The 12,154-nt window shown below is 35.6% G+C and overlaps 1 protein-coding gene across 4 annotated transcripts in view; it reads left to right on the top strand.

The window, feature by feature from the left end:
* Positions 1-12,154, top strand: part of sprt (PDZ domain-containing protein sprite) — a 189,569-nt gene that overhangs the window by 137,023 nt on the left and 40,392 nt on the right. For all 4 annotated transcript variants that reach the window (XM_089634613.1, XM_089634612.1, XM_089634610.1 and 1 more), the window contains 2 exons: positions 5,439-5,617; positions 10,100-10,294. In XM_089634613.1, coding sequence (XP_089490739.1) covers positions 5,439-5,617; positions 10,100-10,294 — 374 coding nt within the window. The remainder of the gene's footprint in view (positions 1-5,438; positions 5,618-10,099; positions 10,295-12,154) is intronic.

Genomic DNA, 12,154 nt, shown 5'->3' with positions numbered 1-12,154 from the left:
GAGGAAGAGGATGGAGATGAAGTACCTGGCTATTTAGATCTGGTCACCAAACGCTGATAAAGCCATTTCAAGCAACGATTTAATTCTGAATGGTGGTCTTACACCAGGGCGATACTGAGAGTATCTTCCACTTTATCTTCAAATTCAATTAAATCAAATTTTTTTGCCCACATCGGGATTCTTAACCCGCTACCTTCGGATTGCTAGTCGCGATATTTGACCATATATAAAATATTCTGAATGACTAATATTTTATTGGGAAATGATCACGGAGTCGTGGTACATTTTTAACACTATTTTGATTTTAAAAAACGTACTCATTTTTCTCATATATCCTTTGTCGGCAGACCGCGGCTCTTTGAATAGATGTTTGCAGTTCATCTGACATCAACTCTAATTTAACCAGCTTTATGGGATGGAGCCGCCAAACGATCTTTGACTTGAACAGCATCATTGATGCCAACTTAGTTCTTTTAGCTTTTATATCTTGTCGAAGCTCTAAATATATGTCATCGGCTGGAAGCGGTTTAGTTTCTTATTCTTCTCTTTACAAAATTTCTTTCCAAAATGGAAATGTTTAAAACTGGCCAGCCTTACCGTATAACATTATTTCACCACTTTCCCACGAACCATGGCGCCTAACACTACAATTTTCGATAATTTCTATTGACATCGTAGATAATTTAAAGGCTGGTATATTTTTTCCCATAGTTATTGGACGAAAACTTTGTTTATTGTTTTATATACTGAGATGAATGGTTCGGATTAACTTCTTCCATAACGAACGACTCTATAACTTACACCGCCTTTGCAGATTCCATCTGTTTCTCATCAGAATAGAGCATAAACAATGCATTGTTATAATTTAAAGATACATCTTGATACAAGAACTTCAACAGATTTTATTATACGCGTAGGTACCATTTCAGTATTCCATTATAGAAAAGTATTCTACTACTAGTAGTTCTGCGAACAGTAGACCTCGCGTCCAAAAAAATTACTTTTTAATTTTCTTTTATTGAGTAAATCAAAACCAAAATTTCCCGTTAAATCATAAGATTTGTAAGTAGGTACTTAAATACCCACTTCATTATATGCCATATATTTTGTGTAGGATATATATATACATTATTTATTTCATATAAAGAAATTATATAATTTGCTCAAAGAAACTAATTTTTTTCAAACTTTCGAAAGGCAGGTAGGTACCATAATATTCAAAAAATTCTAATAAGAAAATCTAAATAAACACGATGATTTTACATTTGAAATAATTATCTATACTAAACCATTAAAACGGCCACCATTCTGAAATGGAAACGGAACGTACAAACAAATGAACAGAAACACTAAATGAAAACAGTCGAGTTAAAACAGGACTTCGCTACTTCAGTCAATAATAATATATCGGTACGTTTAATAATACGAATCGTCTTTCTTGTATAGACATCTTTTTTAAACAAAAAATGTCATTTTATGTCTCAGCAATTCTGGTAACAAATTTTGGATTAAATCATAATAATTAATTCAAAGAATAGGGAATTTTTGTTGTTGGAGACTCTTTACTATGGAAATTAGATGAAAAGAATAACAATTTGAAAGAGTATTCTCTGTTAATTAATAAACCTGTTTCCGATTCAAGAGAATGATTACTCTTTAAGGCCACTGATAAACCTTGTAACGATACTAAATTGTAAATTGGAGAGGGCTTACAGACGGAACCCAACTCTCAGCAATCGGCAGCTTTGGATTGCAAAGCAAAAAGTGTATAAGGAAGAAGTGACGAAGAAAAAATCAAACTTTTGGTGTGACCAAATTGAGTCAGAAAAGGACCCTCGAAAGCTCTGGCAAAACATAAAGACTCTGTCTGGAGAGAGCAACATCAAGGTTGATTCCTCCCTTGAAGCAAACAGCCTCGCAACACACTTCAGAAATAAGGTTGAAAACATTCGGGCCCTCAGTGTAGTAGGATCGTCTTCTGTCGCAGCACCAAGTCCGCTCTCTGGTGACTTCACTACTTTCGCAGCTGTAACGGAAGAAGATGTCACGCGTGCTGTGATGTCTTGTCCTAATAAACAATGCACACAAGACCCCATACCTACCTGGCTCTTAAAGAAATGTCTTCCGGATATAACGCCTATAATTACCGCAATTATCCAGAAGTCACTAGTAAATTCACTTGTACCGGGAACACTCAAAAAATCAATTATAACTCCGATTCTAAAAAAACAAAATCTTGATACAGACAATACGGATAATTACAGGCCAATATCTAACCTACCATTTCTGTCAAAACTGCTTGAGAAAATCGTTGCCAAACAATTGGTGGGGTACTTGAACTCGGCCGGTCTATTTGCCAAAAATCAATCTGCTTATCGACAGTTTCATTCAACGGAAACTGTCCTTTTGCGGGTAATTTCAGATTTGATCATCGGGATGGAAGCAGGTAAGTTGGGTTTGGTATCTGTTCTTGATATGAGTGCGGCATTTGACACTGTAGATCATAGTATTTTATTAAATGTGCTTGAAACCGAATTTGGCGTTCGAGGTGATGTACTCCAATGGATGTCATCGTACCTGTCTGGACGAGTAGCTTCAGTAACTTTCAATAAATATACATCACCTGAAACTCCCATCGAATTTGGAGTTCCCCAGGGTTCTGTACTGGGTCCCATTCTCTTCATTCTATATACTAATCGTCTCGAACGACTCATTCACTCAGCTGGCTTTGAATCACAAGGCTACGCGGATGATCGTTTGGTTTTCAAGTTTTGCTCCCCGGATGAAAAAGACGTCCTTAAAAACGAGGTGGTTAGTTTCATTGACACGGTTTCAAGTTGGATGTCTGTTAATAAACTCAAACTTAATCCGACAAAGACGGAATTTATTTGGATAGTTTCTCCTGGAAGACAAGCCCTCATCGACTCCAGTCCAATCCGTATTCAGAATACAAATATAATCCCTTCTACGGAAATAAAATTTCTAGGTTTCACTTTAGACAATTGTCTTTCTCTTGAATCGCAAATTTCAAAAACTGTAAGTGCTGGCTTTTTCCATCTAAGGCAGATAAAATCAATTAGGAGATGCCTTCCCTTTGATGGAGCAAAATCACTCATTAATTCGTTCGTTGTCTCACGTATGGACTATTGTAATAGTGCATATGCTGGCCTACCTAAAAAACAATTCAACAGAATCCAGTCCGTTTTCAATGCTGCGGCGAGAATGATTTTTGGTGAATCTAAGCATTGTCGTATAACCCCGCTTCTAAGGGATCGTCTTCATTGGCTTCGATGCCCTGAAAGAATAGAGTTCAAGATCTGCTGACCTTCAAAGCATTGCAGGGAATGGCGCCAGCCTATATATCGGAATTATGTGTCCGACAAAACCTAAGCGATAGACAGCTTACTCTGAGGTCAGCAGATCTTTTTTTTTTTTTTTTTTTTTTTTTATAGTGAATACCTCACACGAGTCCCAACTGCTCCCGTCTGGAGCCAGTGAGACTATGGCATCCCCGATTGGGGGATGTTGTGAGGCTGAAGGTAAGTGGGGAAGGGAAAGAGGAAGGTGGGGAAGTACCTGGCTATTCAGATCTAGTCACTAAACACGGCTAAAGCCATTTGGAGCAACGTTTCAATTCTGAATGGTGGTCTTACACCAGGGCGATACTGGTAGTATCTTCCACTCTGGAACGTGCCGCAAATATACTATATATTATTTTAATTAATTAATTGTGAAATAACACAAATTAATCAAATAAAATTTATTTGCGCACGCCGGGTTCGAACCCGCGACCTTCGGAATGGCAGTCCAATGCGTTACCACTGGACTATGCCGGCCGTCAGATCTAGATGTTACCAATCGTTTAATCGAACTTTCTCGGTCAAATCGAGCTGTTTACTATGATCGCTCTTTTCGTGTAGCTGGCCCACTCATTTGGAATAAACTTCCCCCAGCCCTTACCAATATACAAAATTTGGCTGAATTTAAACGGGTTTTAAAAACAAAATTATTCAAAAAATCATATTTAATAATTTAAAATCATTTATATTCTCATGAATCTAAGCTTCTTTTTAATATACTATAAAAAGCCAGGTTTTGAAGTTTTCCGGTAATTGTTTGGTTTCGGTTTCCTCCTTATTGTACTTTTATGTTTAATGTCCACCTATTATATAATGTTTTAATGTTTTCCTGTTTTATATAATATTTTAATTTTAAAGTTCTTATTTTTCGTGCACTGTCACTGTCCTTTATTGTTGTCCTCTACTAAAATGGCACTGTTATTGTTAAATTTTATTCTCTGCTTTTGTGTAAACCGTTTATTCTTTATTTCATGTTATGTAATTAATTTTTTTTAAAGGAACACAATAGGAAATTTTATTTTAAGTTTATTATAGTTAAGCGCACTTGAAGTGAAACAACACAAAACTGCGCTATATAAATGTTATGTTATTATTATTATTAATGAATTAAAACACGAGTAAGTATGTAATAACTATTATGTTTATAATTTTAATGAGTTCCGATCATGCATGGTTACTATCTCATTCATAAACACGGACACTTTTTACCTATGCCTGTCGATTTACGATATAAAATCTATTCATTAAATATATTTTTTTACTCTCCGGTTTTTTTATAAAAATCTCATAAAAAAGCCTTTTAACTTTCAAAATAAAATTAATAAAAAAATCATAAAACTCATTTAGTTTTTTTTTTGTTTTTGCTGCAAAAAATTTCCATAAGCTCCGGTGCCTGTAAAACGACGCCATTCCCATTGAGCGAATGTTGTGTAGTTGAATACATTTTTGAAGGGGAGCAGAAGGGAAAAGAGAATTACCTTGCCATTCAAATCTAGTCACTAAATATAACAACTAAATAAACCCATTTTTAGTAACGTTTCTATTCAAAATGGTGTAAAAATATTTTTCTCTCTGAGACAAAATGCAAATCTATCAATGTATATAATATTTACATATAAATTTAATAAAATGTGTATCTTGGTTTAATTTTTTCATACAAATCTAATGTTTTATTCCCATATTGATGAAATTTTGCACACTTGACCTACAAAACAAGAGGAAGGTTACTGTCATAATCGGCACTGGTGCATTGTCAAGAAACACGGTAAACGCGCGACCAGCATTTGTACACGGTTGACATTGTCACATGACTGTAGGTTGTTTCTACGATTCGTTTTATTAGTTCAACATATTATCTGTGGAATATTTTGCCAGCCTCTGCATTTCTTTTCTCCCGTAACATGGGTATCTTCAAGACTCTTTTTCACTCCTTCATCTTTTCAAAAAGACCCTCCACAGCATCCCCAAAGATGGCATAGTGTGTGTAGTAAATGTAATACATAAAAATATATATATTTAAAACAATCCCGTTTCTCCTTATCACAACTCTCCAATATTAATGTATTATTTCTTCAACAGATGGCAAACATAGAAGTGTCTCTGTCCATGACACCTCGGAGGCGCAAGAGCAGTCTGCTAGGGCGCTGCGCCCCGCTGCCTCCGCAGGCTCCTGTGCCCACCCACCTGCCCCCGCAGCACCCAGACCCCGTGGACCCCCTCAGGGCACACCTCAAGGACAAGGAGCACATGATTCAGAGGTGGGTGGAAAGATAAATTTGTTTTTAAAAGATAGATGGGTAATGTCAATTCAACACATCTTTAAAAAGTGATATAAAGTCAAGAAAAGTGAAGAAAAAAAAGTTAGGTTAGGTTTACAGTTGAGTTTTTTTAATCGCTTTGAAGCCCCCGCATACCCGATTCCTACCGATTTGTAACAAGTTTCTTGCTAACTCTTTAAGTTTTTAAGTGCCAAAAAAATAACGTTATTTTTCAAGATAATACGAGTATTTTTACATTTGTTGTGCAGAAACGTCAATTATATGAAATTCCCTCGATAGAAAAAAATCGCAAAGTAAGCTCCGAAAATTATTAAAAACCGTTTTTTTCTGTTATTTAATATGTTATAGCCATGAAAAAATGACAGTGTATCTTTAAATGTAACTAAAGCATTTGTCGAGAGATTTTTGCTCAATTTCAAAACGTGTCGTGTTTTACTAAATATTTTCACTTCATTATTATCGTTTTTTTTTCAATATTAGCGCGCATTAATATTCGTATTCACATATCTCCCCTTTAAACCATATTTGAACGCATACTACGGGGCCTTAAAGACTTATATCCTTTTTAAAGGTGTGTTGAGTCATCATGTAACTGTGTGGAAGATAGGAGTGGGAAATCAACGACCTCATCTCATTTGGTAACATTCAATGAAAACTCTCGAATTTCATTAAAATCTACTGAAGTTAGTGAAAAGTCGAATCGAAGTCTACAGAAATTCATTAAAATCTACTTGAGAGGAAGCTACAAGCCAAAATTGTGTGTATTATTGGCATACCTTATATCTTAGGTAATATGCATTAAAATCGCTTGACAAACGGAGTCTAGAAACGTTCGATTTCAAGCACAAAACTGTTTTTTTTATTTATTTTGTAAATAATTTTATAAGAAAGCAAAGAAGTTAATCAAGCGAAACTGTCGCAGATACTCTAAGCTATAATACTGTATTTTTTAAAAGTTTTTTCCTTTATGCGTTCATACATTTCTATTAGGAATATATATTTTTAGTAGTGTACATTTATATTTTTATTAAGTAATTTATTTTTTTTATTTGCGTTCTACTCAAGCGAAACGATAGGAAAACCTTCAATTCATATAAAGCATATAAGTCTACAGAAATTCATCAACATCTACGGAAAATTCATTAAAATCAGCATTTGAATACAGCAATTTTTTTGACGACTCTTTGACTTTTTGATGAAATATATACAATAACAAATGTATATAAATTTATACATTTGTAATTGCTATTACATTACATAAGAGACAAGCATATTTCAATTTTAGCGCAAAATTAAACTCCCAATTTTGTGTGAAGGAATATCGCAGTAGAGGCTACAGTTATGTTAATAAAAACTAGTTTTCAAAATAAAATAAGTCTTTTAAATATTTTCCCTAATGAATTCACTATTAACACTTAATAGGTGCCATTACACAAGATTAATGTTTAGTGCTAATGCAAAACTGTCCGCTAATGGCGGCATTTCATATTTATTCATTTGATTGTAACAAATTACTCCTTGTCGGCTTCTCCACAATGAAAGCCTGTAAAGCCACGTAATGGAAAACTGTTGAGAGGCTCTGTGTTAGAATGTCCCATCTGGTATTCTAGCCACAGCCTCCCAACTTATCTTGTCTATAACTTAACACGTAAGATAATAAAGTTGGAAATCCATTACTGCCATCTGTTTATCCTGGTTGAAAGCAAACCGAGTATTTATTTAATGGGTAGGTAGCAAAAAATTGGTTAAATTTACCTGTGCGATCTCAGTCGCTCCCGATGCTTTAACTAAAACTTCTAATGGGGAAACACCTTTCGACAAGATATTAATACACAATAGCTTATCTTTTTAGCTCTATGGTAGGGAATTACTTATACACATTATGCGTTCCATTTTCTTAAGAACGGGTAATTTCGGAGAATTCGAACAATTCATCAAATTTCAACGTTCATTTTCGGGTTCTGTGAAAGACTTATTCAAGTTCTGTTATTATATCAGTTCTGTTATTATATCTTCAGGCTAGTTGCTTGACAAAACTGAAATAAAAACAGAACTTGAAAAAATCTTTCACAGAACTTGAAAATGAACGTTGAAATTTGATGAATTGTTCAAATTCTCCGAAACAACCCGTCCTAAGTGTCTAAGGGTGTGCTGCACGGAGAAAAAACACACATAGAATTTTTTTACTAATTTATTTCGGGATTGCAGGTTCTTAACGAATGAATTGATAGGTTTCCTGATAAACTTTCTGTGTCACTATGTCGGAACACGTGTTCATAAAAATCCTAACATTTTCACATTTCGTCATTATATCCCATAAATTTGATTTTACCTGAGAAATGTATTGTATTTTCTGGACACTGTTGGATAAGTAAAAATTAAATCAAGTGTCTCAACTGCCGGAGCTAGTGGTAACACACACTAAGTACCATCTGGGACACTTAAGAATTTCATGCACTAAGTGCCTGGTTCACTTAGAAATTTCATGCACTAGGTTTCATGGGATACTTTAGCTAATTCAAACTATGCTTCGACGATTGGTTGCATTGTCGGTTCTCACACAAAATCATTAAAAAAACTCTTTCAAATGATAACGCGACTATTTTCAACGACTATGGTACATACCTAGATTAAACTTTGAATACCTACATGAAGAGAGCGTGCAGATTGTAAAACAATGATAGATTTTTTTTCGAGAAGACGCTTACAATAAAAAAAATATTTTTTTATCTAATTTTTTTAATAACATTGAGTAAAACCTCAAATTGTAATATAATAATAATAATATAAGACAATATTAGCGATTCCTAAAAGATAGCTGCCAATAAAAATGTGCGGTGAGAAAAATGAAGATAATGTTGGTGGTTCTTATTCGAAGTATGATACAGTTAAATATGATAAGAAGGTAGGGTCCCATTAGCTCAGTTGGTAGATTTGTTCCCCGGCAAGGTAAGGGTCCTGGGTTGAGTTCTAGATGTGACCGTATATTTTTCTATTTTAATTTTCATTTAGGAATCTCTAATATTGTCTTCAGAAATTTAAAAAAATCTTACAATAGTATCTACTGGTATGGGGGCTCCATCGAAGCCAGAGTAAAGTTAGCCTCTCAGAAGCTGGGCGTACTGTACATTCGAGGATCCCACCACTTACCCGCCCCGGTATAGGTAACTTATGGTTACCCCTTCAGGGCTCTTGCAAGGACGCTAATTTTTTTGTTAAGAACGACTCTACATTTAATAAGAACGAAGCTAAACCTCGAATGTCCCCGCATACGTTTTTAGGGAAGCAGTCTGCGAGTGCTTACTGTGTACAGTGTTAGTTTGTTAGTAGAGTACTTGCCTCTGTTTCTATGTTAGTAGAAGGGGAAAAAAATAAATACAAAAATAAAAACAACTGGTGTAGACTGTTTGTCTACATAGTATGTGCATAGTAATTTAGAGAAAACAAAAGTATAAACGAAAAACATCTGGTGCTGGTCCGGAGAGGAATAATCCACATTCTTTTCGGCGGTCCCGAGGCGAGTCAGTTGGTGATTGGGTTGATCGGTTACGAAGTCAGGGGACCGCTCCCCTTAGCCGATTTCTCGGTGGTGCCCTGAAGAAAGTGTAACTGGGAGATGGGCGTACTGTACAGTGTACAGGGCCCGCAGATACTTTAATAGTACACAACTGCTGACCCTGTACAAATCGCAAGTGCGCCCTACTGCCGAATTTGGCAGCCATCTCTGGTCCGGAGCCCCAAAATACCTGAAAAAAACCCTTGACTCTGTGCAGAAACGGGCGGTCCGTTTGATAGATTCCCCAATCTTAACAAACGGACTGCAATCTTTAGAGCACAGGCGTCAGTTAGGTATGCTGTCCTTGTTCTATCGGTATTACAATGGAAGATGCTCTGAGGAACTAGCGTCATTGATCCCTTCGTCACCGGTGCGTAGTCGGGATACACGCCAAACGCGCGCTTAACATTTGTACACGGTTGAAATTTGTCACATGAGAACGGGTCGCTTCTACGATTCGTTCTTAGGTTCAACAGTTCGGCTATGGAACTAACTGCCGGCCTCTGTGTTTCCTCCCTCTTACAACTCGGGACTCTTCAAGACCCATGTTCATCCTTCCTCTCCACAAAAAGACCCTCCACACAGCATCCCCAAAAATTACATAGGCCCTGAAGGAAATTATTTTCTTCAAGGCCTCCTGTGAGGAGTTAATATTAAAAAAACTTATTGTTCAACCTGTGTAGTTGTTTAAAATCATTAAAATTTTACATTTATCTACATTACAAATAATTTTAAAAAAACATATATGTTTATTGATAATGTGCTGTGCTCATAATTGTATAAAGAGAATAAGATCAATGCATGCTAAGCACGAAACCTGTTTCATATTTTTTTCCGTTAGAGGCATCTAGGTATATTAATTTTTGTTATAATATTATAAAAATGTAATTTCTTTTGCTCTGTAGCCTCAAGGAGCAGCTCTGTTCCCGCCCTCCCACGGGCTGTGGGGGAGGAGGCGGGGGCGCCATGCAGCCGCCCCTGACCGAGGCAGAGCGTCGGGGGGCGGAGACCCGTATAGGAAGGTTGCGCGGAGACATGGAGGCCAAGAGGGCGGCCATCAAGGGGCTAAAGGGGGCGCTGGAGAAACTTGATATTACTGAGTAAGTACAATAAATAGTATATTAGGCTTTTATCTTTTTTATAAACAAACACATAATAATTCAGTGGAACAGTAATCAAAGGCAAAATTTTATTTTAAACTTATATATAATTATTATAACCCAGGCAAAAGAAAAGTATTATGATAAATATAATTGTAATTACAGCGATGAGATATGTTATTATAGCCTTCTTGTAACTATATTCTGTGCAGTTGACCACATCTGCAATTTTGCGAAAGTGTTGCCAACTGCATGCAATCTAGATACAAGCGAGTATCTAAATGATTCAGTCCTGATATTATTGTTGAAATTTAAAAAAAAAACTTCGATCGAATAGTTCTAATGTTCAATAAATCAGGGCTGTCTATTATGAAATTCATAATTTTAAAGATAAAAGTCAAAACGGAAACATGTCTTCTATCTGAGAGTTTAAATATTTTTACTTCTTTCATTAAGTGGTTATAATTTATAGTTTCTATTGGTAAACCGAGTTTATAGTATTTCTTAGAAATATATGCTGAATTTTTTCAATGGAATTGAATTGGATTTCAAAGATAATTATAAAGATAAGACCAGATAAAAGAATGATATTCGACATGACTTCGAAGTAAAGAAAAATATAAATAACTCGGCCATTACAGAGAATGAAGCCAAGCATTTTAAATCCTTTATTTGTTACTGTGTTGATGTGAGAAACAAAATTAAATTAAAATCGAAAATAATGCCAAGATCATTAATTTCATTGACTGGGTGAGGGAAACACTGTTTTTTCTATATTGATTATTGAAAGGTTGATTTCTTCAAAAAATCTTATGATGTGGCATTTGCTCATGTTTAGATAAAGTTTGTATCAATCTTTTAATTTATGTAAATGTGAATACAATCACCCATAGTTTTTTGTAGTTATAAAGAGCTTTAGATTGTCGGCGAAGCGCAACTCTTTAACATAATTATCAAATTCAGTAACGATATCATTAATAAACAGTAAAAAAAGTATTGGACCTAAATGCGACCCTTGAGGTACACCGCTTATAGCAATGAATTTAAATGACATTTTAGAATAATTTGTAACTTGAGGTTACAAATTATTAGTTAGTTAGATCTTTATCCAGTCCAATAATTTTCCCTCTATTCCGAATTTTCTGGGTTTATTTAAAAAAAAAATATGGTTTACTCTATCGAATGCTTTTACGTACTCGGTATATATTTAATCGACTTTGGTTTTATTTTTAGGCTGGCCGCATACATACGTTTTCCGTATTTGATTTCCGAATTCGTTTTCCGTATTCGGACATCCGAATGCACGGAATCAGTAGAAAATACATTAACTGCCGCACACGTTCGTTTTAGTTCCGAACAGAACAAATTCCTTTAGCACGTTCCGAATGCAAACCGGCGCGTTCGGAGAAACCGAATGGAAAAAACCTAATGACGTCATGTGGAACGCAGCTCTTGCATACATTTTGTTTGTGCCGACGCAAACGTTCGGAAATTTCCGTTCAGTAATTCAGTGTTGCCAACGGATCTTGACCTAATATCGCCGTTTCTCATACATAAGGTAGCGTAAATTAGCCGAATTTGCTGTTAGGTGGGACATGTTTAAAATTGATGTTTTTACGTGAAAATAAAAATTTCGTGGTGGGGGGGTGGCTAGAGAATTTCGGGACATGTTTAAAATTGATGTTTTTGAAGTAGCTTGTGTTGACTCTACCTCCTAATTGTCCTAACTCGCTTGGATGAGGTTTTTATACCTCTTTATCCCCAGCGTTCAGTTCGCTTTTGCAAAATGATATCGTGCTGAGCCTAGCTAACTCTGAACATCCCCCGCCCCTGCGATATTGCACACAGTAAAGTAAGGCC

This window comes from Hesperophylax consimilis, chromosome 8 (assembly GCF_061612785.1).
Source record: "Hesperophylax consimilis isolate HC1 chromosome 8, BYU_Hcon_1.0, whole genome shotgun sequence".
Lineage (NCBI taxonomy): Eukaryota > Metazoa > Arthropoda > Insecta > Trichoptera > Limnephilidae > Hesperophylax > Hesperophylax consimilis.
Note: the sequence above shows the minus strand (reverse complement) of the source record. Positions and strands in the feature narration are given on the sequence as shown.